This window comes from Lynx canadensis, chromosome B3 (genome assembly GCF_007474595.2).
Source record: "Lynx canadensis isolate LIC74 chromosome B3, mLynCan4.pri.v2, whole genome shotgun sequence".
In the NCBI taxonomy this organism is placed as follows: domain Eukaryota; kingdom Metazoa; phylum Chordata; class Mammalia; order Carnivora; family Felidae; genus Lynx; species Lynx canadensis.
Window position 1 is genome coordinate 135,297,394 of NC_044308.2, and position 26,393 is coordinate 135,323,786.

Here is a 26,393-nt window from a genome sequence, read left to right on the forward strand (position 1 = left end):
CTGACTGGTGACGTTTCCCCTGAAGTCATTTACATTTGTGCCAATGTTTCTCCACCAGACGTGGCTTCGATGAATGTGTCTCACATAAGGATTTGTGCTTGTGGTAAGCCACTTCCATTGGCCAAATTCCCAAAAGTCACTTTCGGGGTCCACGGGAATCGCCGTTTCTGCAGTAACTGTTGCACAACACTGAGCTGTTTCCCAAGAGGACTGCAGGTCTTTGCTGTGGCACCTGCAGTGAATGGTCTCGACCGTGCCCTCTCAGCCCTGGGTAGCCCTACTTTCAGAAATCTGGGAAGTGCCTTTAGGAAGGAGGACAGTGGGTGACGTGGGCAACAATGCCATCGCTGCACATATGGTCACTCGGGGGCCAGCGGGCCGCCTGGAACAGTGAGCAGGGCACGGAGACGGTGAGGCTGGCGTGGGGAGTCACTAGAGCAAAAGCTCTGAACTGAGGCCTGGAGACCAGTGTGCAATCCCAGCGGCTTCCCTGGGCCCCGGGCTCCAGACCGGCAGAAGGGGAGTCATAACGAGCCGGCCCTGTCCACACGCTGGCGCCGCAGTGAGAACCGAGGACACGGAAAAAGTGCCGTGGAGCCCGCACAAGGCCAGGCAAAGGAGCCAGCCGTTCCAAAGGCCCCGTCCTGCCATCTGTTCACACCTTCCTCGCACAGCTCCGGGCCCAGGTGCCACCGTGAGTCGGGTGGTGGCAAGGGCCCTTGGCCACCCCCTGCTCCAGACAGGGACAGAAGCAGAGGCAATAGGAGCACCCCAACCCCGTGGCGTGCTGGAGGCAAGGCCAGGAGAAAGCGCGTGACTCAGAGTTCCAGCCAGCCGACCGGGGCTCCCCAACCCGCGGGAGAGCTGGGGTGCCTACGGGGCAGCGCCCCCAGGCCGAGTGCTAGGAAGCACGTGGCTCAGGAGACAGACCTGTAACTGCGTCCTGGAGAGACAGGGAGGGGTCCACAGGAGGCCACGCCCGTGGGCCCTAGCCAAGGCGGGAAGAAGTTTCCATCTGGACAAACCCTCTTGCCTCAGCCAGAGCTGCCGCACCGACTCAGGTCCACCTTGCGGGCAGAACGTTGGCTCTGGGAGGGCAGGGGCTTCCTCCATCGCGTTCACGGCCCGACCCCAGTGAAGGGGCGGATGAGTGAACCAAGCAGACACTGGCCTGGGCTCCCACCTCTCCCAGCCCAAGAGAAGCAGCCCCTATCAAAACTCGGTTCCCACAGGACCAGCAGCATCTCGTCCCGGGGGCCTGCACACCACCCCCAGATGCTGCCTCTCAGAGCCGGACTCCGTCCTGCCTCCCTGAGCCACTCCCCATGCCCAGGGGCCCAGGTCCCAGGGCGGGACATGGTCTTATGCAGCACTGTCACTGGCAGAGCAGGCACAGGAAAAGGTTCAGGGGCAGAAGGGTCGGGTTCCCACTCCATCTTCTCAGAGCTGAGGAAAAAACAGTGCCCTGATGTCCCAGGCCCGGAGCCTTGCACATGCTGGTCCCCCAGCCCACCAAATCCTTTTTCCTAGCCCCTTCTCGGCCTGATGAACTCCTGCCTGTCCTCCTAGCCTGGTCAGGCCACCTTCTGTGCATCTAGGAAAAGGGCCCTTCTGCTGGCTCATCTCTTGGTGACTAATGATGTGCCGAACTTGGCACAGACTGGGCACCCTTGGACGGTCCGCAGGAGACACAGGCTACCTGGGTTTGAATCCCAGCTCCACCTCATGGGAGCTTTGTGACTCTGGCCAAGCAACTTTAACTCTCTGCCTCAGTTTCCTCACTAGAAGATGAGGGCAACAGTACCTACTTCACAGGGCTGTCCCCCACCCCCCATGAAATGGTCCGTAAGTACAGACTATATGTCCATACCTCGCCATAGCTGCAACAAACCTTTTTTATTTAACAAGAAATAAACTGTGACTGATACAGCTAAATTACAGATTACCAAGCGTGAGTGGCAGAAGTGAGGTGTGTTGGGGAAGGGCAGGCAGATCATATGCCAAATACATACCCCGACATGTCCACCATGACGCTCAGGGCCAGGGCAGTCATGGAAGACTGCCTGGAGGAGACCGTTACCACACATGGGGGCCCAGAAAGCAAAACGTGACAGCGATGATGAGCATCGATTCTGCAGCTGAGAGCCAGCCCAGTCCCTGCAACCTGTGCCACCCAGGCCAGGCCAGTGACCCTCTCTGATCCTTTCCCTCATCCGTAAAATGGGAAAGCAACACTGCCCACCTCCAAGCTGTTACAGACACTTGGTGAGGCCATATGCACGACGGGCATCTGAAAACACGTGAGAACCAGAGTTAGCCCTGTTTCTCTAGACATACCACCCTCCTCAGGGCATCTCTGCAGGCGCTTTCCCTCTGGGAGGGGAGGCACCACCCCAGGGTTGGGGCAGCTACAGTGGCCTCAGCCAGTCCTCCTGGGACACTGACCAAACAGGTGCTGTGGACGAGCACTGGGGCTCCTTCCCAGCTGCCTGACTCCATGATCCTGGAGTCTGTGAATCAGGGAACCCCCTTCTTGGTACCTTCACCCCCATTACCATCTTCTCCCCACAGCTTCTGCTCTACCCAGAAACCACTGGACTTCTGGCACGTCGCCCGCCTTATTCACCGTCTAACCCAAACCACACCTCGCTGTCAGATCCTGGGTCATCTTTCTAAAGCTCCCACGTGTATACTGAGGCTATTCTCAGCCCAAGAATTGTCCATGGCTGACTCAAGTGGAAGTCCAAAGCCCTTCCAGGCTTCTGCAACTTGCCCCTGCTTACCTTCCTGTTACGGGTTGGACTGTGCTCCCCCACAATCCATATGCTGAAGTCCCAACCCCCCGTTCCTCCGAACATGACTGTATTTGGAGACGGGGCCTTTAGAGAAGTTTTGACGTTGAAACAAGGTCATCCGGGCGGGCCCTAATCCAATCTGACTGGTGTCCTTATGAGAGGAGATTAAGACACAGACACGCACAGGGGGATGACCATGTGAGGACACAGGAAGAAGGCAGCCACCTACAAGCCAAGGAGCCAGGCCTCTGAAGGAGCCAGCCCTATGACACCTCGATCCTGGACTTCCAGCTTCCAGAACCATAAAGTTCTGTCGTTGAGGCTGCAGGTCTGTGGTGCTTAGCTGGGGCAGCTCTAGCCAACTAGTGCACTTCCCAAGTCCTCCCGCAACACAGAACCCAAGATCCTTGCCAGCTAAACCCTGGCTCCTGGCGGAGCTCTCACTGTTCCCCACACTCACCTCTGGGATGCCCCTCCTCCCACCACTTGGCAACGACCCACTCATCCAGTTCCCCTGTGCCCTCGAGAACAAGTGGTCTCCCACTGATACCACCACCCGGCAGTGCCTCACCCAGAACCTTCCACCAGCAGCCTCGCGTGTTCCAGCACCACCGCTCTCCTGCCCTGCTACCTTGTCTGATTGCTCATGTCTCGGACCCTGTTATATTTTCACAAGTTTGGGGTTTGACTCAGGAACCAGGCAGTACGTTCCTTGGGGTCAGGATCCAGCCTTCCCCCACTCCAGCACTGCTCTGAGATGGCAGCAAGAAACATCTCTCTGGCAAGTGCACATGTGTGAGATGAACCGGGAGACAGAATAAAAGTGAGCTGTGAGCACTGGAAACAACACAGAAGGGGAAGCTGGGAGCCAGCACAAAGGGGGTGGCCTGCAACTCCCAAAGCGGCCACTATGTGGCGCCGCTGGTCTGGGACAGCCCTGATGACTGGCATTGGGCTGGAAGGGGTAAAGCCCTGAGAGCCTGGCCTGCCAACCTGCAGGCGCCACTGTCCATGACTCATTTAGTGCTTGACTGTCCAAAGTCACTTTCCCTCTGCCGGTAAGCTGTTAGGGGCCAGAAGCCACATGCTCTTGAATTCTAGGCAGGGAAAGATGCTCCGAGCATTCTGGGTAAACCAAGTTTCAGCCTGACAGCAGCTCTGAAGATAATCCGAAGGGCTCTTCGGCTCATGGTGATGGCAGCCCCCCTGTAACTTGGAACAGTCGAGTCACAGGCATGTGGGGGTGGGAGAGCTGCGACAGGCCCGGGCTGGGAGGCCAGGAAGGGCCCAGAAGACAGGCCCATGGCTGAGAGGAAGTGGATGTGGGAACCGGTCTCTGATCTGGAGCTGAGCCTGGGCCTGCAGAGGGCATCCCTGTCCTTGGCACAACTTCCTGCTGTCACTGCCCAGAGCACAGTGTCCTGTCCACCTGGCCTGGCCAGGAAGGGCTCCAGCACTATCTGAGCAACCGTTTGCCCTTCCCCAGGCAGCACTCCGTCCTCACCTCCCCACTCTCCTGGGCGAGTCCTCTCCTAGGACGTCCTCACTGCCCATGTCTCCAACCACCTGCCACCCCTCCATCAGCTAAGTCAGAATCTGTTCTTCCTTGTTGCCGATTCCCGCCAGTTATGCCTACGAATGGTCCCTTGAGCTGTCCTCTCTGTCCCCGAACACCTACTTCCCCAGTTCATTCTGCATTGTTTATGGCAGGTGACTCACCTCTCCCTGTACCCTGAGAGCCCCTTGGATTTGTTGGGGGGATTTGAGTTGCGCTTCAAAAGGGTGGAAACAATTGGACGGCAGTGACATCATCATGCATATCTTCAGACCATTCATAGCCTCGGATGAGATGAAACCGAAATAATATGTTTTGTTTGGTTTAAGACCGTTGCAGCCCTCGAAGCCGGCATGCCCTGGGGATGTGGGGACTGGGGAGCCTGACTCATGGAAACCACCTGGAAATCTGCCGGGACTCCGGGTCAGTCCCAGGAGAAGCGGTTCCTCATCCTCCTAGCCGGCCCCTCGTAGCCTACGGGTATACGCACTAGTGGGCCAAGTGCCTGGGTTCCAATCCTAGGGCCCCTGGCTCACCCTGAGCTGCTTCTCCGTGCCTCAGTTTCCACATCTGCAAGATGGGGATAACAGCGGTAGCTACCACACAAAGGACCACTGGGAAGACTAAATAAGACACCGTGAGTTGCCGTGCCGGGACCGCAGGTAGTAAGCAATGAGCAGCAGGAGATACGGCTTCACCGCTGTTACTAGTCACAGCTGGGTCTGCTCTCCTTCCTCCCCGAGGTCCAGCCAACACCCCAGGGTCCAGGCCGAACCTACGACAGAGCTGAGGGCTCCTCAGGAGCTAGGACTGTCTCAGGACTACTAGGCATAGGGCAGGGGTGCCCTCTTTCAGCACCTGCTGTGGGACAAGAGAGGAAAGAGGGCCCTGCTCACACTGCCCAGGCACCGAGGAGCTCAGATGGAGCCAGAGGGCAATCGAAGCTGACAGGGAGAGCGGCCCACAGGGAACCGCGTCCCTGAAAGGCAGGCAGGACTGGGGTGTCGCTCATCAGTCCAGTTTATCCAGAGCAGCTGAGGGAAGGAAGGGCGTGACACCTCAAAGGGCCTGTGAGGACAGTGGGTGTGAGGGAAGGCCCGCCAGGGCTCCTTCTGCCCAGGTCACCGACCACACAGACCAGGCAGGGGCCGGGAGGCCAACGGGCACAGGGTCGGACCCGGGCGGCATTCCTCCCCAGGACGCCCGAGGGGAGCAGCAGGGGAAGTGAGGGGAGAAGTGGCACCTCCTGAGAAGGGGGGGCCTTGTGCTGTCTCCTTTCTGCTCGCCCAGAGCAGAGGGGGAAGCTGGGGTGAGGGAGGCCCGGCAGGAGCGACGGGTGGAAGCCTTGCCTATACCTCCCACCACACCCACCCCCGAGCTCTGGACAAAACAGGTTTCGCTCAGTCTCTCACACAAGCTCCCACCTCTGGGCTCACGCCCCAGCATGTGCCTGCCAATCCTGGTACCCAGTCACCCCTGACAGGACTGGGGGACCGCCTTGCTCACCTCAGTCCACGTGGGGCCTGTCCTAGAGCCGGGAACGCTGCAGGCCTGCCCTGGCTATGCTCTGCGGAAAGCTGCGCGGGCCTGCAACGCGGCTCCCGAGAGGTGGACCCAGGCAGGCGCACACAGCCCAGTGCCAGGTCTCCACTCACGGGATTCTCCTAGCAGCGCTATGCACAGATCACGACCGCCACCTCCATCGTGCATGGAAGGACACTGAGGCCCCGGGAGGGTACGTTCTGTCCTCAGGGCCGAAAGCCAGTCAGCCTGGCTCCACAGCCATGCCCTCAGCGCGGCAGCCTAAGTGGAACCTCACTGCCCTCCTCTCCTCAGTCCCACTGAAGGTCTCCGGGCCTAGAGGGAGGTAGAGAGGCGTCAAGCTGGCTACGTCCCCAACACCGTGTGACTGGATATCCCAGGCTGCCTGAGTATGTGCGACCTTGAGGAAGTTCCTCACCCCTCCGTGCCTTGGTTTCCTGGTCTGTAAAATGGGGGTAAGAACAGTCCTCAGCCCTGTCCGTGGGCCTGCTGCCGGGATCAAACGAACTGACCTACAGACACTTCAAACAAAAACTGGCACACGGCAGGTACGGAGTGACAGATTCCGCCAGCCCTCCACCTTGAGTACTGGTGCGGTTACTCGAAGGGCTACCATTTTAAAAAGTCTAAGATCACCTCAGTGAGCCCAGCACTGCTCTGCATGGCCCGACAGGGCCCCTGGGGAGAGGGAAAAACAGGGAGTGGACGTGGAAGAACATCGCGCCTGCGTTTTCCTGCCTGGAGACAGTGCCGTTGACGCCGAGCATTAAGGGAGACGGAGCCTCCTCGTCCATCTGTCCACCGAGACAGAACTGGGACTCTTAAAGCGGACCGGCAGCCAACACGCGGGCCATCTCCCAGAGGGCCACCACTCTCCCCTCGCGGAGCGCTCGGCTTCGAGCAGCATCCTCAGGCTCAGAAGACAAGGTCAGATGTGAGCTGTCAGTCCCCAGCAGGATCAGAAAAACAGCGACGTCAGCAACGGGCCGAGAGAACATGAGACAGACGAGACGTTCGCAGGCCTGACAGTGTTCTCAGCCACGGCCAGAGCTTTCTGAGGCAGCGGAGTGAAAACTCCCTGGCAGTCTTCTCCAAAGGCGGCCTCGCTGACGTGCGTCCTTGACTTGACTGTCGTTTGGAGCCAGTGGGTGGAGGGCACTCTTCACCAGCGGCCGCAGCCCCCACCCTGCTCCCTGGAGGCTCTGAGGGCCCCAAAGGCCTTGCCGCAGCTGCTACCTCCCTGCCCGCAGCTTGAGCCTCAGGCTCTCTGGCTACAGGTGAGTGGTCGGGGTGGTGGCGGGAGGAGGGGGCAGACACTGGAAGATGTGGAATCAGCCCGAAACTGACGGGGGGGGGGGGGTGCTTGTGGGCAGGGACAGAGAGAAAGAAATGCCACAGCTCGGACATCTCCCGGTCTGACAAGGCCCTGGTCAGCTGGATGAGCAGTTTTCCCCCATCTGACTTAGCTAATGACCTGCTTCATCTCCAGGGCCCAGAGTGCTGTTTGCACTGGGACGTTCACAAAGCCCCGGAACAGAGGAGCCAGACACGGGCCCAGGCAGAGACACGGACATTCCTGAGCCCTATTCCAGCTGATTTGGAAACGGCTGCTGGCAAAATGTGGATTAACTCCATGGCAGCTGTTCCCAGTGATTTATGGCCCCTTCCGGACCGAGGCAGACACCCGCTGCCCCCACTCAGCTCCAGCTCCCAAAATGCAGCAGCCTTCTTTTGTTTTCAAGACGTTTCAAAAATAATGTTTAAAGTGCTCTCTCTGGCAGCTCATATTCTAAAAGCAGAACAGAAAATGTTAGCTTGGCCCCAGTGCAAAGATGAAGCTTCCATCGATGAGACAGTCTATATTTTAAACAAGGAGACAACTTCCTTAATCCAGAAAGGATGGTAACCAATCAGGAAGAAGAAGAAGACCACCAACCCAACAGAGAAGTGGGCAAATGAAGAGACTCACACATAGAAGAAATGCAAAGGGCCAATAAGCATATAAAGAGATGCTCTATCAGGGATGCCTGGGTGGCTCGGTCGGTTAAGCGTCTGACTTCGGCTCAGGTCATGATCTCACGGCTCGTGAGTTCGAGCCCCGCGTTGGGCTCTGTGCTGACAGCTTAGAGCCTGGAGCCTGCTTCAGATCTGTCTCCCTCTCTCTCTGCCCCTTCCTCTCTCTCCCTCTCTCTCAAAAATACATTAACATTAAAAAAAAAAGAGAGATGCTCTATCTTGTCAATGACGGAAGAAATGCCCCTTAAGATAGGTATCATTTCCCTGGACGATGGGCACAGGAGAGTGACATTTACTCAAACTTTTTGAAGAACAGTCCAGCGGTACCTGCCAATGTGAGCAATGTTTACAAAAATCTCTCTCTGAGGAATTCTACTTCTAGGAATTAATGTTAGAGAAATATGCAAAAATCTATGTTTACGACAGCCCGGTTGAATAAAAAAAAATTAAACTGGAATGTCCTTATGAGCTTAATACAATCAAGCAAATTATGATTCTATCAATCATGTGCTGAAATATTATGTTGCCACCAAAAAAGAGCCAAGCAGACCTATCTCCCTCATCTTTCATGGGCCATGGAAAGAAGCCAAGATACATACTAAGTAGGGAAAAAAACAAGCTTTATGAGAACACGTGTAGTCTGATTCTGCTTCTTTTCTTTTTTAAAGTACGTACATATATTTGTACGTGTATGAGAAGGGTCTAGAAGGATGGATTCCACACCATTAAAAGCAGCTGCCTCTGGGAAGTGAGTCACCAACAATCAGGGCCCTGCCTGTTGATATGGAGGGAATTCAAGGTCAGGTTTGTGCAGAGTTGGAGGTGAACGGCGCGCAGTCTGGGGATTCTTAAAGTGTGGTGGGCGGAGCAAGCCTTTCACCAGAAGCCCTAAAGAGAGGAGCAGGGGGGCCTACAACCGATTAGGGGGGGAAAGCCGAATACTGCCATATTCCATTGATTCTAAGACATGTGTTTTTTTTTTCTTAAATTTTTTCAAGTGTTTATCCATTTTGAGAGAGGAGGAGAGCGAGCAGGGGAGGGGCAGAGAGAGAGAGAGAGAGAGAGAGAGAGGGAATCCCAAGCAGGCCCCACACCATCAGTGCAGAGCCCAACGCAGGGCTTGAACCCACAAACCATGAGATCATGACCTTACCTGAAATCAAGAGGCAGACACTTAACTGACTGAGCCACCCAGACGCCCCTAAGACATATGTTTTTTCATTTTCCATCTCTGAGGTTGAGACGTGTCTTATCATTGATGCTGTATCACAATTTAATTAGCACTTTCCCCCTATTTGTGGGATATAAACTACCACTATATCTTACCATCAGTGGTGAAATTCATCACACCACCCTCCAGAAGACTCGAGAATCAAATTGACATATTAAAGGCTCTGAGAAGTCCTGTGGCAAAGAACTTTTTCCAACGCAATCCCCTTTCTTCTTCCTTAATTCTCATCTTCACCTTTCTCTTTACTTACAAATGAGAATATGCGAGGGCTCCACGAAGGGCCCTCTTATGGATGTCTGCAAAAGCCCTGTTTTGAAGAGGGGCATGCTTATTTTTAAAAATTCGATATAATGACCATTTGGCAAGTACCACAGTAGCAACACTTGTCATCAAGAACCATCAATGGTTCTAAAATAGCAGGCAAAAGTATGACGAGAAACAGGGTGTCTGCAAAGGTTATAAGGTCTGCAAAGTTATAAGATAACCACTAATTACAGAGAAAAATAGAAATGAACAGTAGAGAAACGTGACACACAGCACTCCGACCAAATGATCAGTTAACCAGATAGAACACACAGAACGTCATGCCCTCCTGATAGACAGGATGTGCAAAGGAGGGCACAGCATTGCTGGTGTGGCGTTCCTGCCCAAAATGCAGAATGTCAACCGAATCCCGTTAACACTGGAAAATATCTGATGAACCCAAAGTGAGGCTGGCAAAATAAATGGGCAGGGCTCTTCCAAACTGCCCGGGTCACGAAAGACAAACAGCCTGAAGCCCTGCCCCAGATGGGAGGAGACCACAGACAAGAACGACCAGGAGAAGGGCAGCGGTGAGAAAGCTGGTGAAACTGTTAATCAATGGCATTGCTACTGATGTGAATTCCCGGGCTTAGAGAACTGTATCACAGTCACATGGATGTTGACACAAGCCACAGCTGTGGAAGGGCATAAGGAAACTTAGTGTACCATTTTTCGCAACTTTTTTGGTAAATCTAAAATTACTTAAAAATAAAAAAATTACACTAAAAACTGTATAATGTGAACTTAACCATAAAACTATAATAACTGATAAAAAAAAAAAGGCAATGGAAACAGGACAAAAGCCTTGAGTGTGCTACATGAGGGGTCACCCTGAAAATTCTTGTTTGGGGGAAATAAACCCAGGCGACGCATTGACAAACATGGGGCTGGGTGTTCGGGGAGGATGGAAGCAGAGGGGAGCACTGCCCTGGAGGGGCCTGGTCTCGTGGGGGTCGGAAGGCCCACAGTCCAGCTCACCAGCACAAATCTAGTGCTAAACAGAAGAGAAAGAACTCAAGATTGGCAGGGTCACAACACACATGGTGTGGTCTGAAACCACAATGCAGTGTCACCCAGAATTACTGTCTATTGAGTAAGCCTTAAATGCATAATCATGTTTCATTCTCACAACCACCCTATGAGGAAGGTGCTACTATGATTATCCCCATTTTACAGATAGGAAAACTCAGGCTCGGGACAGTTAAATAACTTGCCTAAATGCACACAGCTAATGTAAAGACAGCATCCGAACCCAGGCAGTCTGACTCGTGATGCTTCTGAGGAGATTGCTATAGAGGTGTGAGGCCCATGGAAAGAGCACCGAGTGGTGCTGGCTCAGTCCTACAACTTCTCTGGGCCCCTTTCCTCATCTTAAAGATATAGAGAAGAGCAGCTTTGGAGGCACTGGGAGCTCAAGATCTCTTTCAGCTGGAAAGACACAAAGTGGACCTTAAATTCACACTAAAGTGTAAATGACTAGTATCTGATACTTTCTGATCAACGTGACCAACAAGTATGTTTTGAGTATCGGTCCGCCCTACTATGTCCCAGGGAAAAGACGTTGAGATTTCTTATTGTGGGTGCTGGGAGACTCTGAGTGTGATGGGGGATGTGGGGCAGGTTCCTGGGAGTCTCAAGTCTGCAGGGGTTGGTCATCACAACAAGGGGAAAGAAACTCCAGAAAAGGGAGCCAGGGTCTCAAAGACAAACAGCATCTGGCTCACCAACTGGCCCTGGGGGGAAGCCCTGCATATTCAGGGAAGAAAGGACCGGCCTGGAGGAGCCATCAGAGCCTGGTGGGGTCAGTCAGCAGGGGTGGAGGGGTGTGTCTCGGGGTCAGGAGGAGACAGTGGGGTCTGTGTGCCAGCACACAAGCAAGAAGCCTGGTATCTCATCCAGAGATGCTGGGCTAGATGGAGCTGGAGGGAGGCACCCGTGGGGGAAGGGGCTGCCCCTGCCTGGCTGCTATAGTCCCAAAGGCTTGGAAGGTCCAGTGAGAAGCTCTGAGGGCACAAACAGGAAAGTTCTTTCCAAGAACGGACCTGAGTCTCCTTGAGAGGCTGCAAACCAGCCACCATGAGAGCCCACTCCACTCCCGGAATCTCTCCTTGGAACCTCCAGTCCTGTGTCCTAGACTATGGCAGAGGAAGTGAGGAATTTGGCAGAGGACTGCCAAAGAGAGAAGGTCAGCGCCAGCATGGAGGGGGCACCCCTATCAGGCCGCCATGGCAGCGGGAAGGCAAGGTGAGGAGCTGGGTGCTGGTCTGCTGTCATTCGGTCAGACCATACCAGCTCTGGGACTCTGGCTTCCAGTATAACTGCAGGAAACAAGAAGTGAGGGGACACCTGCACCCTCCCCCCAAAGGGAGTCACTGCATCTCCACGTCCCTGGGCCCCGGCACTAGGAGGCTTGGACCTTGAGAGCTTTGAGGCAGAAGCTGAGTCTGTTTCCCCAGGGAACAAGGGCCGCTGCCCTCCGGGCACAGCCCTCAGCCTTCTGGAACGCAGAGTGTGTCAAGATGGAGGCTGCTGAAGAGCAGGCTGGGGTCTGTGCATTCCCCAAGGTACCTGTCATCTCCCTGCTGCAGGTAGGCCAGGGTGGGGAGACACAAAGGAAACAGCTCTCGGGCGGGAGGAGAATGAGCAGGCCTAGGCCTGTGGGGGGCAGGCGGGGACAAGCAGTGAGCAGACGTGAGCCTGTGGGAAGTCCTCCCGTGCTCTGGGCTCTGCGGTCTCCCCTGTGAGCCCGTCTGGCAGGGCCAACACCCTCAGGATTCCTGTGGGTGACACAGGGCCTCACTTCAGAAGGGGACCTCTGAGGGCTGAGGATGAGCCGGCAGGCAGGTGGGTGGAGAAGAGAGAGACACAGAGTCCCTGCAGGGCCCGATGCCCAGACAGCAGCAGAGGTGAACCCTGGCCCCAGGCCCGCACGGCAGGTGTGGCCTCTGACCCGGAGCCAAGGACAGGAGCAGACCCCACCCAGGGCGAGCAGAGGGCACGGAGATGGGTGGGGTTCAGAGAATCAGCTGCAAAATGCATCTGGTGTAGGAAGGAGGCTTGGTTTTGGAGTCGGCACAGGGCTCGACGTGAAGACTTCTGAAACCCTCCCCTCTCTCAGCCTCCACTTTCTCGTTGCTGAGAGGATTCACCACGAGGAGAGGAGGAGCTGCCCGCCCAGGGCCACGCATGGTCCTCAGTGCTATCCTCAGCATCTACCTCCTCTTGGCAGGTGACAAAGGGAGGCTCACCAGGGCACCGCCAAAATGCCACTAGGTTCAGGCCCAGGCCCCACCTAATGCTGGGAAGGTGCCTGCCTCGGCCGGGCCCACAGATGGTGCTCTACCCACCATCCTGCTCTGGCGACCCTCTGCCTCGATCTGAACACGGCGTCTCTACCTGGGTCACGGGAAGCAGCCGACATGAAAAATGAGGACAGTGTTTCTCCCACATGCCCCCAAGTCCAGGAGGGAAACCAGGAGCCAAGCACCCACCCAAAGCCCCCACCCCCACCCAAGTTTGTAGAGGCCCATTTGCACAGCCACCTGCTCCAGGAGTTTGCCCGGGCCCGGCCTGGTGCCCTGTCCCCTTGGCCTCAGCGCTGTGGGTCAGGCTGGCTGACACTCAAGGGAGACACAGGCAGGCAGGCACCGTAAGGCCTCCTGTGAAGCCCACTCAATGCGTACGGAGTGTTTATTTGGCAGGCTGTTTCAAAACCCCAGCCTCCTGCACAAAATCAGGCTGGAAGCTGGCTGACTTGGGACTGACAGTCCTTGGGGTGCGCTCACTCCTGTCCTCCTTGTCCTCGACTCCAGGCCCCGCCACCCACTACCAGTTTCTGCCACATGCCTCCCGCCTAGAACCTGGGCACCCAGCAGGACCAAGGAGAGGGAGCCGACGGCATGGGACACCCAACTCTGGGCCACCCGCACTCGCTGCAACGAACAGGGCCCGACCCGCTGCACACTGGCCCCCAGGGAGGTGAAGGCAACCCCTCGGTACAGATGAGCAAACGACTCAGAAGGAACCAGTGACTGCGCAGGCCCAACGAGGGGAGCTGAGCCCAGTCTGTCGGGACCAAAGTCTGTTCTTTTCCACCACCGTATGTGGCTGCTCTCAAACCGAACAGACAGGACTCCTGTTTCCTCCGGAACTCTGGGGCACAGAGCCTCAGTGACCGTTTCAAGCAGAGCTGCTCATTTCTCGGTGGAGTGGACCCCAGGGACCTTCTGGGGTCGGTGTCACCTCCTGAACAGCAGAGGGCACCCAAGAGTGCCACCAGCTGGCAGTCCCAGCAGAGCCCCTCTCTGTGTCCATCCAGGCCTCTGCCTCAGTCAGTCCGTGTCAGGGACGGGGTGTCGGTCCGGTCCGTGTCGGGGGTGGCGTGGGAGGAGCAAGCAGTACACCCAGGGTTTCAGGGACCAGCAGCTGAGAGCACAGACGGATGGCGCTCGGTTCAGATCCCAGCTCTGCCCCCCAAAGTAGTTCTGTGGCCTGAACTGACAAGCCCACGCACTTCAGTGTCGAACCTTTCTCATAGGGTCACTGCGAGGGTTAAATTAGCTAAAGTGCTTCGAACAGTGCCTGGTCTGCAGGAAGTGCTGCCTCAGTGCCCACCCAAGCCCCGACAGAGGAAGCTCAGAGAGGAAAGCGACCTCCTCAGGTCACAAGGCAGGGAGCACAGGCAGATCGGAGCCCCAAGCCTTGACCCCAAGCCCCTTCCCTGGCCTCTTCTTTCACACCCACAGGCCTGTGCGCCCCCCAGCTCCACCACACCCCTCCCCCACTGGCCACCCTCGCCCAACCGAGACTCTGTGGGGAATTATTCCTCCAGGCTCTGAGGAATGTTCCTTTCTCTTCACTTGCCATCTAGATGACTCCATTTTCAATCCAGCTTCCCAATGGCCTCCAAGAGGAGCCCTGATTAATTTCCCATAAAACCACAGGCAGAACTGCTCCATCCGTGGTGTGCACCTCCCTCTCCAGGGAGGCCTGGCGTCCCGATGGCCATCTGTCACCTCCAGAGCACGTCACCCATCACCCACAGCTGTCATCAGCTCTGAAGGGTCTCCTGAGCCCTCTGTCCCGACACCCTCCATCAGCCACTGCCCCCACCCCACCCCTGACTCCCGGGGTCAAGAAGACAAGCCTGTGTCATCCAATCACAGCCCAGCTTGCTCTCGTATCGCGTTGGCCAGTTCAGGAGCCAGCCAGAGCCTTGCCCAGAATTGCTCAGCTGGGGTGGCAGAGCCAGGCCTGGGCCTCGGGGTTTCCATCTCAAAATCTTGGCCCTGGGCGGCAAAGCAGGTGGCAGGGAGAGAAAAGGCCTGCAGACACGTGCTGGGCAATCACGACTTACTGCCCCAGCCTCCCTCCCCTCACTCCCTCCCCGTCCCCAAGCCTGCACCAGGCAAAGTTTCATTTCTGGGGGGTTCCTGCACTTGGTTTGAATTGGATCCAGGTTAGTGCCATCTGTTGCCTCTGGCTAAGGGGTGTGGGTGTGACCCTGCCCAGAAACAGTCATCTATTAGAGAAACCTGTGGCCCAAACGCTCTGGGGTGGCTCACTCTGCAAGCCTAGTGACCTCACACTGCTTTGAGCTGCTGTGTGGAAGGAGCTTACTGCTAAGGTCACAGGCTGAGGCCACAGCCTCTGGCCCCCTGGAGGAGAAATTGTCATTCCAAGAATCATTCACCCATGGATTCCCCATGTAGCAACCCACTTCCCGGAAGGAAGGAAGGAAGGAAGGAAGGAAGGAAGGAAGGAAGGAAGGAAGGAAGGGGTCTCAGATGGACTAACTGTCCCTCAAATCTGTTCTCCCTCTTCTTCCACAGTGACAAAGCTCGCACATTGTAGCTGGGCACATGGCTGCCCAGAACAGAAAGCACATTCCCCGACTCCCTTGCAGCTCAGTTTGGGACTCAGTCCTGGCCGTGGACAGAGCATCGTGGTGTGGCTTCCAGGGCCTTTCCTTAAAGATAACTAAGGCTGTTTCCCCTTGCTTCCTTTTCCTTAGCGCCTCCCCACCCTTATGTCTAGATCTTGGATGTGACGGCTGGAGTCTCAGCAGCACCACTGTGGACCAGGAGGCCCACATCACAGAACAATCAGCTGGAAGAAGTCTGGGTTCTCCCTCTGGGCTTTTCCATGACATGGAAACGAAGTCCCATCTGATTTAAGCTACCGTTACTTCTGGTCTCTGTTGCTACGGCAACCCTAGCACTAACCAAATGGGCAAATGTTAGCGGGTCGAGGCAGAGAAAGGACCCCGCCTCCCCTCCAGGCTCTGGATTAGAAGAGGGTGAGGTCTGGGAGCATGGAACCGAGATGGCACCCAGGTAGTCTGACCGGGAGCCAGGGGCTCCAGACAGCAGGCCTCCCCTGTCTGCACAGCTGACGCTGAACGCTGCACGTTGAGACAGAAGGCCTGCCTGGGCGTGGACCCCTCCACACCCCACCCCCCCCCGTGCCACACCCACCCTCACTGAGCAGGCAGCCCTGGTCACCTCCCCTCAGCAGCCTCCCCGGGTCTGTCCCTGCAGCAGCCCAGGCTCTCCGAGGCAGAGAGAGCCACCTCCGCTGAAGGACAGGACACCTCAAGGAGGTCTCCACCCAGCCCCTTCTTCCCACACAGAAAGTGTCACTTGGACTGCTCTAATTGCCCGAGGAGCTTACAGGGTAATCATGGCCATTTACAGTACGCTTAACAGGCTGCCTCCAGGAATAGCAGGAGTGGGGCGGAGGAGTACCGGGGATGTGCCTCCCAGAGAAGGTTCTCTGCATCTGCAGGGAGGAGGAGCCCCTGCTCCGGGAGGATGGAAGGTGGGAGCCCGCAGTGCTTCCACAAGAACAGCCGTGGGGGGATGGGGGCAGGAAAAGGCTCCAGGAAATCCCAGCTTCTGCCCACCCTCCTGGAAGAATGCCAGCCCAGCTCAGTGTGCACGATAAGGAAAATCCAGGGCGCAGCGGTCATGGCCCACCCACAAAACAATTCCTGCTGGCCTAGGACCAAGCCTGCCTGGAGGGTTTGGTCAACACGTTCTTGCTGGCCATGGAGGGGGCTTCCCCACCCCCCAACCCTGCAGGCAGCTCCCGAGCTGATGACACCTGAGTTTGAGGTTTCTCGGACCCGGCAGCATGGGGTCTGATTCCCTCCCCACTGGGGGTCGGTCACAGGGCCCTCGCACCTATGGCTCGGTGTGGGGCACCCTTACAACAGCATATAGGTAATGCCCATTAGAACCTGTCCCCGGGCCACACCTACACTGATCGCAGGTATATCTGAACCCTTCCCTCACCAGCTCACACCCTTTCAGTGGCTGCTCATGAGCGAGGTCCCCAACTGCACAAGGCATTCCAAGTCCCCCACACCGACCCAGCGGTCTGTAGGCCACACACAAGCCCCCCATGCTGCGGCCCTCTCCCACTCTGCTCACACAACAGCCTGATCTGGGAGGCCCAGGCTGTCCCCCTCAGTCTCGCCCACCAAGGACAGCCCTGCTTCTTGTGCACACTCACAGTCCAGGCCCAGGCTCACCCTTGACCCCAGCCTTGATTCTCTAGGCATGAACACTGAGAGAGACTCCAAGATCCAGTCCAGACGCTCCAGCCCCTGCTAGGGTAACAGGAGCTGTGCCAACAGCTGCCATTCCCGGTGACACCATGAGCCAGGACCCATGCTAAGTGTTCATCAGATGTCATCCCAATTAGCTCAACCCCAGACCCTGTGGATAAACCACTTATTACCAACATCTTACAGAAAACAAGCAGAGCTAGGTCAAGGGACTTGGTCAAGGCCACATGGCAACAAGAGCCCAGATTCAGATACAACCTCAGTCTGTCTCCCCCCAAAGCCTGTGTTCTTTGCTCTGAAAAAGCCGTCTCAGTGGTGACCTCCCTGACCCCATTAGAACACCTCACTCTTCTCATGGACTTGACACAAGCCATGGCTGCTGACCTCAACTCCTCCCGCTAATTGGGCCTTCTCATCAGGACTGGAGTCATCTCCTGTCCCTTCACACAGTTGATATCCAATGCCCACAACTCCTGAGAAGAGGAGGATTTCCAGAAGCAAAGTTTAGCCACAATGTCCCTATGGATCTTCCTTCTCATCGGAGGGTTCTAGTGGGACCCAGGGAAACGATGCGAAGGGAAGGGAAATTGACATCATCACTGGCCATTCCAGGCCCAAGGGAAAACGGATGCCGGCATGCTGAGAGAGCCTGGCATTTGGGGGCCACCCAGGAAGCCCATGCTCTATGCCACCTGCTAAATGCCAGACACCCAGGGAAACAGGCCTCGAGACCCCCTCCAGGACAGCCACGTCCAACGCCCAGCTCTTCCACAGGGCACGTTCCAACTCTCCTGGCCAAGGTCCATGACTGCTCCAAACAAGGTGCTTGTCAGATCCAGGGCCCTCTGGCCATGAACACGTAAGTTAAGCTTAAGGGCTAGGAGCTAGGAGCCCGAGTTGGAGAGACCGGACTGGATGCTGGCTCTGCGACCCACAGGCTGTGTGATGTCAGTCCATCCGCTAAGCTCTCAGTCTCCACTACTGTCTGCAAAACAGAATGACCAAGGCCACCTTCATGAGCACTGGAAGAAGGAATGCAAGAAGGCATAACCTTGCAGACAGGCTGCCTCTGGTCCGGCAAAGCCCAAGTCCCCACCGGTTCCACCATCACACAGAACAACGACGGACCAAGTCACTAGGGTTCCGGGTTCAAGGCAGCCCAGACAGGCCACACTCATGATCTGGATGGCAGGAACGGGGGCTATACGATGAATCTTCATACAGGCCCAAGACACAGGCAAAGCACTTTTCCTTAAAATTAAACCAGAACTCTCAGCAGGGAATGCTGGGACCAGGCAAAGAGAACTAAGTCACTGTTAACACGAATCTTTCCAAAAAAGCCCTTCTCACATAAATAAACACCTCAGGAAGGCAGTCCCACTTCTCTGGGGCTGCCCAGCCCAGGGAGGTGGGGAGAATGAGTCCTCAAGGACAAGAGGATGTGGCTGGCAGGAAAAGCTCCCGCAGCTAAGCGGGAGGCGCCTGCCCTCCAGAACAGAGCGTACCCCACGAGGTCCAGCCGCCACATTACACATCTCCATGTGTTTGATTAAAGGCCCTTCAATTTCTGTTTGTCTCCTTTGCCCGGTTACATAACTCCCCTTCCCCACCCGCTGCTCAGCTATTCTACACACACTCCTGCTCTCTAACCACTGTGTTATCGGGACACTTCATCGCCACTCTGTGGGTTTAAGACAACAAAACAAAACCGTCTTGAAGTGGTTGCAGCCACTCTCTCTCCCAATGAGCACCCCGGGGCTTTTCTTTCCTAACTCTGCTGGTCACAGGAGAGAAAAGGGCCCTCCCAAGAATGTGCGCCCCCACGGAAGTCAACTGCTACCTGTCCCAAAGGGCCTAAAAAGATCAGACACTCCCCCGCCCGCCTCCCACCCCATGCAGTGGCCTCCCTGTGATTGCCACCGGCCACAGGCACCAAGCCACATGTGTCCGTACCTTTCATGTAGGCCTCGATCTTCCGGATGAGTTCATAGGACTTGGAGCGGTCAAGCAGGGTCCTGATGGCAGGAAGGGGGTCCAGGACAATGGTCTCAGGGTGCGCATCGATGTATTCCTGAAAGGAAAACACACCTTTTCTGGTTGGAGGTGGGGGACTCACGCTGACATGAGGCTTCCGCAAGATGCCATCCCACGTGCCCTTCCCTCATCATCCCTCCCTTCCCCCTCCCTCCACCAGCCCTGACTTCCGTCTGGGAGTCCACACAGTCTGGGGAAGCTGCCCCCACGTACTCAGCCACACCGAGATCACATGACATTGGTCAGACCAATCAGCATATTCCACCCTGGCCACTGGTTCAGGAGAGAACACATGACCAGAGTCGATCCAATCAGAGGCAGGCTCGGAGCTCTCACTAGGAATGCTGGGACAAGACCATCGTCTTCCACAATGGGGAGAAGAGGAAGCACAGAGACTGTGCAGCTGGGAGCAGTCACCCTGAGATGCGAAGGCAAGGCCGGACAAAGCCAAAGCTCAGAAATGGAGCGCAAAGGGAGAAAAACAGAGCTGAGAAAAAGGAGCACAACCAGGTCCTGATCAGCTCGTCTGGCCCCTGGATAAAGCCTCACCTGAAACTAGATCTGCTCCGTGTGTGGACTGCACTCAAGGAGAGTGGCCCGGCACCCTGCTCTGATAAGGATTCTGAGGCAGGGCCAGCGAGAGCGGAACGCCGGCATTCAGTAGAAGGTCTGCGTGAAGGCTTGTTGACCAACACACCACAGGGCAGCCACCTTGCCTCAAGTGCTCCAGACAACATGCTTCTTCAGTACCTACTAGCTTCAGGGTTAGACTCTGGGCATGCGAGCAGAACTATGGCCAAACCGGCCTTTAAGGAAGTTACGGTCTCCTTGGGAGAAATGACGCTAATGCACATGGGGAACAAGAAACTCTAACAGAATTCAACATGAAACTGAGCAAAATATTTCCAGGAAAGGGAAACAAGGATCCCGGCCCTGCCCCTTGTCACCTCCGTGACTACACAAGCCATGCCATAGCAGTGGGCCAGAGCAGCACATCAGACAGACACAGTAAATGAGACCGTCCCTCTGGCCCCAAAACACTGCGTTTCTAAGGATAAAAACATGGAGTGCTGGAGTAACGCGAGAGGGGCTCCGAGAAAAGGCTGGGTGTAAGGGAGGCCATTCACCAGCTGTTGTGATTGTCAGCTGTGTTCTCCTCCACAGATCTGTTCAAGTCCTACTAAGCCCTGGTGCTTGGGAGTGTGACCTTATTTGGAAATGGTGTCTTTACAGATGGAATCAAGCTAAAATGAGACCATACGGGATTAGGATGGCCCCTAATACATCGACTGGTGCCTTTAAGATGAGGACAATTTGGACAGAAAGGCACACAGGGAGAAGGCCATCGGACAAGAGAGACAGTGACTGAAGTCGTGCAGCTACAAGGCAAGGCTGGCCAAGGACTACTGGCCACTGCCAGAAAGTAGGAGAAACGTGGGGTGCAGATTCTCTCTGGGTGCCTCCAGAAGGAACCAACCCCGCAGACACCTTGACTTCGGACTTCTAGCCTCCTTAACTGTGAGAGGGAAAAAACAAACTCCCGTGTTTTAAGCCACCCAGTTTGTGGTACTTTGTCAAGGCCACCCCAGGGAATGAATACACCAGCTTAATTCATCCCCCTGCCCGCCCAGTCTACCAGATCCGTCTGCGAGGTCAGCAAAGGCCAAGAAACAAAGCCACAATGCTTCTTTTCAAGTAAGCCTTATCAACAAAAAAGAAAGCTCCATTTGGAATTACTCCCCCCCACCACCACTTTTTTTTTCAGTGAACCTATTTTGGTTCCTAGTAATCATTTTTAAGAGCTCTCAACACAAAGCCAGAGATTTATATCTCCTCCTCCTCTGAAATCGGCTCCCTCCCTTGTGTTTCCCACCAAAGTATCTGGTTATGGGCTCATTTGTGTCTTTTTCTTTGAATGTCTAAAAATTTTTTCTGTCCCTAAGGGGTGGCCAGTACATGCTTGTGAGGAGCCCTTCTTCCCATCCTCACATCCACGAACTTCCTGGGGCGGACACGCTCTCATCCCCTCCTCCCTGCACACCCATCCCACAGATGTAAACACAGAAGAGAAGCCACCTTCCTCTTCCCCCTCCAGGAGGCGACTGTCAGCATTCAGCTCAGTGGCTAGCCCACCTCCCGGCTTATACAGAACAAGCCCCCAAGCTGATGAGGGCAAGCCCACATCTGACACCCACAGGGACCATGAAGGCAGGCTGAGAAGGGTCTTTTTTTTTTTTTTTTTTTTTAATTTAAGAGAGAGTGTGTGTGAGCAGCAGAGAGGGGAAGAGGGAGAGAGAGAGAAAATCTCAAGCAGCCTCCATGCTCAGCACAGAGCCCGACTCGGAGCTCAGTCCCATGACCTTGGGATAAGGACCTGTGCCAAAATCACGAGGCGGACACTCAACCGACTGAGCCACCCAGGCGCCCCTGGGAAGTGTCCTTAAGGAAGGTGTATCCAGAGATGCCTACAGGCCAGGGACCGTGCCCAGATCCGCTCTCCTACAGCCTCGGCCTCGCCGAAGGGCTTGCAGGCTCCGCAACAGCAACTATCCGTGCCAGCACCACTCTTTTGAACCAGGTCTACACTGCCACAAGAGCATGCCATTCAGGAGACACCAAGATTCCCACATACACATGAAGTCATGTTACTGTCTTCACGTAAAAGGTCATTCATTCAACCAACTGCACATCATTCACAGCGCTCAGATCACCGTGCAGAGTACTAGAGACACATGGATGAATGAAAGCCTTTTATGCTTTGCCCTGCTGGATCTATAACCCTGGCCACTGAATTCACGTTCTGGGTTATGACCTGAAGGCACTGAACTACCCCGACACCCCCACCCCCCCCATCCCAACACTCCGGGAAGCAGCCTAGTGCAGAGGGAAGAGTAAGGGCCCAGGACTCAAGAAACCTATGGCCCCACTGTTATCACCTCCCAAGGTCACCTTGCGCAGGTCATCTGGCTTCTCTGGGTCTCAGTTCCCTCATCTGTGACTTAAAAGCCTAAATTGGAGGAAACTGCAGAGTGGTATGTATGGAGGCAGACTTCAGGGCCACACATGGGGCCTGTTTTAGAAGCGGACAGATAGCCACCTGCTAGAGGCATTGCAGGTAAAGGTGGGGACCCACGCACATGCTTGCTGCCTTCCTTCAAAGAGAAGGCAGTACAGTATCAGAGATGCTCACTTTGATGGGCTAGCCCAATTCTCTCCCAGCAACTGAGTCCCATGAAGTCCGGACATGCTCCTTCCTCCCCCTCAAAAATCACCCCCTCCACCCCAGCCAAGCCCCAAGAGGAGTATCCGAGTGGTTGCTGGACCTTGTTCCACTTTTATGCATTAGGGCAGTGACCTTTAAAGAGAGAACTCAGAATCATTAAGACATGAATTTAAGCCAAACTCACGAGGGAAAGAAATTAGAAGAAACCAAAGGGGAAAATATCTGACAAGCAGGCGCCAACAAGCTTTTGACCCAGGATGAAAGCATCAGTATTAACAGAAGAATTATTCCTAAACACAATCTCTTTTGGGACAAGGACAGAGAGGGCAAAGAAAGAGTTTTTCCAATCGCCCCACTATCCACAAGTGGATTTCCTTCCAAGCCTTTCAGCTTATCTATTGTACCACAGGCCTCATGCATTTTTCACAAGTCTCTTAGAATTACCAAACAAATTGCTGGAAGGGTGAGCGCCCTGTACCGTTTTATCGCCACTCAGAAGAAGAAAGGCCCAAACGGTCTCCATGGCAAATGGTAAACACATGTTCCTTCAGCACGCCTGCCACCGAGCACCTACAAAGGGAGCCTGGACGTTAGGGGGGAGCCTGAAAAGAGGGGAGAGCAGACACAGACGGCCCAGGTCAGGGGGCCAGAGAATGCTGTCCGTTGAGGGGACGAAGGGGCAGAGGCCGGCCAGGTGCCCCCCGACCCAAGGCCCATAGGATGATGATGCCAAGAGGGAAACCGAGCGCTGTCTGCTGGGCTGGGGGAAGTCAACACTTCCCCACTGAGAATGTGAGCCAGATGAGAGGACGGGGGTGAACATCACAGATACCATTTCCTCTGCAGTTCCATTTATGGACAGGAAATGAGCAGGGAGACGCAAGCGTCTGCTCTTATCTAACAGAAAACGCAGGCACAAGTCCCAAGTTCAAATCCTACGTCTCCCACTCACCCGAGGTCTGTGAAAAAGAAACCGCAGTTAATCTCTGAGATTCTGTTTCCTGATGCGCAAAATGCACGTTCTGAATAAAACCTATGTCAGGGAGCGGCTGAGGGCAGTTAAGACCCGGACGGGAAAGGAGTTGGTAGGTAGAAAAACAAACAGGATTCTCGTGACTGGACAACGTGTGGCTTCTCGGCAGCAGACCTGACCCAAGGTCTCTGAGCTCATCCTGCCCTGCCCCCTCCAGCAGACTGAGGGGCATGCCAGCCCTGCCCCTGGGGTCAGTCCTTCTGCTGACGCCCGGGGCACCACACAGTCCCCTGCCCTGTGGCAGCCCAGGCTCCAGGGTGCACCCCGCCGTGGACCGCTCGGGTCCTGGCCGAGCCCACGACGCCAGCTGGCTCCTTACAGGGGAGTGAGAGAGGCACCCAGCACAATTCCTGCCCCCTCAATTCTCAGAGGCAGTGGGCACTCTGGCCCACTCCCCCGAAACACTGCAGGCCCCCTTTTAGAAACGGGTGATTCATTCTGTAGAGATGCATGCCGAAGTGACTTATGATTAAATATGATGTGTGGAATTTGCTTCAAAGTAAGCAGGCACAGGGGACGGTGAGGTAAGGCAGAGGCAAGACAAGAGCGGTCATAAGCAGTTAACTCGAGGCTGGGTCCTGAGACCCAGCAGTGTGTTAAGGAGTCCACCAAGTATTTTTAAATTCTCTGCAATAACAGAAAATTGGGGGGGGGGGGGCATGGAGGGAGGGGGCTAAGTAACCAGATGTACCTTTTCTTCAATCCCACACACCTCTCGTGCCAGAGACACGTTCAAACAGCAACACTGTCTTTCCAGAAGGAGCAAGAGGGAGCGAGCCAGATGGGAAACACAGTGAGAGATTAATTATGGAAAAGATGATAATAAATAAAAATCATCATCATAACTTTTTTTTTCTTTTTTTTCTTTTTAAAGTAAAGGTGATTTTTTTTTTTTAACATTTATTTATTTTTGAGACAGAGAGAGACAGAGCATGAACGGGGGAGGGTCAGAGAGAGGGAGACACAGAATCTGAAACAGGCTCCAGGCTCTGAGCTGTCAGCACAGAGCCCGACGCGGGGCTCGAACCCACGGACTGTGAGATCGTGACCTGAGCCGAAGTCGGCTGCTTAACCGACTGAGCCACCCAGGCGCCCCATAACTTTTAAATAATAGCAGCCACCACACACCCAGGACCAGCTACACACACACTGCCGGGAAATATGGTTTTCAAACACCATGTCCTTTAATATAAAAATCCTACGAGGTGGGACCCCTGGGTGGCACAGTTGGTTGAGTGTCCGACTCTTGATTTCGGCTCAGGTCATGATCTCACGGTCATGGGATTGAGCCCCGCGTCGGACTCCCCACTGGGTATGAATCCTGGATTCTCTCTCTCCCTCTGCCCCTCGTTGGCTTGTATGTACGTGCGCTCTATCTCTCAAAAAAACAACAAAAAAAATTTCCTGTGAGGTGAGAGCTGAAACTATAAAACTCTCAGAAGATTACACTGGTGTGCATCTTCCTGGCCTTGAATCAGACAACAGTTTCTTAGGTATGATACTAAAAATACAATCAGGGGTGCCTGGGTGGCTCAGTCAGTTAAGCGTCCAACCTCGGCTCAGGTTCATGAGTTCAAGCCCTGCATCGGGCTCTGTGCTGACAGCTCAGAGCTTAGAGCCTGTTTCGGATTCTGTGTCTCCCTCTCCTCTCTGCCCCTCCCCTGTTCTCGCTGTGTGTGTGTGTGTGTGTGTGTGTGTGTGTGTGTGTGTGTCTGTCTCAAAAATAAGTAAACATTAAAAAAAAATCTAAAAGTACAATCAATCAAGAAAAGAAAAATAAACTGGACGTCATCGACATTAGGAGCTTTTGTGAGTCAAGGACACCACCCACCTCAGACCTGGCACACAGGCCTCATCTCATCACACCTGTGACCCAGCCACTGAAAGGCCTCCTGCTGGACCGTGTGTGTGCCTGAGAGCCCAGCCGGGCACTTCCTAACCTCTGGCCTCCATGGCAGGAGTGGGAGATTCAAGCGCAGTGGATGGTTCTAGAAATCTCCCCTGTAGCGGTGGGGAGCTAGGATAGAGGAAGGAGCACCACACAGAGCACTGGGAGCCCCTTCTCCTCTCTAGGCCTCTTCCTCCTCTATAAGGTGAAACCAATCCTGTGAAGAGGTTCCATGCATGGGAGCGGGGGGCTGCTGGACCTGGGGTAGAATCCTGCCTTCCCTACTTGCGACTCTGGGCCTCCACAAGCCTCAGTCCTCATCTGTGAAATGGCGAGGGTCATAGCCCCTACCTCCTGGGATGTTTTTTTTTTAAAACAGGTTTATTGACCGCATACCATGCAGTTTGCCCACTTAAAGCTTACAATCCAATGGCTTCCAATATGTGACAGAGTTGTGCAACCAAAAGCATAGTTATATTTTCATCACTTCAAAAAAAAAAATCCCATACCTTTTAGCTATCAGCTTCAATTCACCCATTCCCTCCAGCCCCTGGAAACCACTTTTTGCCTCTAGAGACTTGCCTATTCTGGACATTTCTTCTTCTTCTTTTTTTTTTTTAATTTGTTTAAAGACAGAGCACGAGCAGGGGAGGGGCAGAGAGAGAGAGAGAGAGAGAGAGAGAGAGAGAGAGAGAGAGAGAAACACAGATCTGAAGCAGGCTCCAGGCTCTGAGCTGTCAGCACAGAACCCGACGCGGGGCTCGAACTCACAGACCATGAGATCATGACCTGAGCCGAAGCTGGACGCTTAACCGACTGAACCACCCAGGTGTCCCTGGACATTCCTTATAAATGGAATCAGTGCAGTCTTTTGTGACTGGCTTCTTTCACTTAGCATAACGTTTTTAGGGTTCACTCATGCTGTAGCACGTGTCACTGCTTCATTGTGTTTGATGGCTGAGCAATATTCCACTGCGTGGATATACCGCCTCTGTTGATCTGTTCATCAGCTAACGGGTATCTGGTTTATTTTCATCTTGTGGCTACTATGAATTAAGCTCCTGTGAACATTTGTACACAGGTTTTTGTGTAGATGAACGTTTTCATGTCTCTTGGATTATATACCATACATTCTTGGGTTAAGAATACAAAAGATTGCAAAACTTCTCAGTTCCTCAAGCATGGATATTTTAGATAGTAATC

At 54.7% G+C, this 26,393-nt stretch overlaps 1 protein-coding gene across 4 annotated transcripts in view; it reads right to left on the bottom strand.

Annotated features, from left to right (window-relative positions):
* ITPK1 (inositol-tetrakisphosphate 1-kinase) overlaps positions 1-26,393 on the bottom strand; it is a 179,495-nt gene that overhangs the window by 30,156 nt on the left and 122,946 nt on the right. For all 4 annotated transcript variants that reach the window (XM_030319831.2, XM_030319830.2, XM_030319828.1 and 1 more), the window contains one exon: positions 18,966-19,083. In XM_030319831.2, coding sequence (XP_030175691.1) covers positions 18,966-19,083 — 118 coding nt within the window. The remainder of the gene's footprint in view (positions 1-18,965; positions 19,084-26,393) is intronic.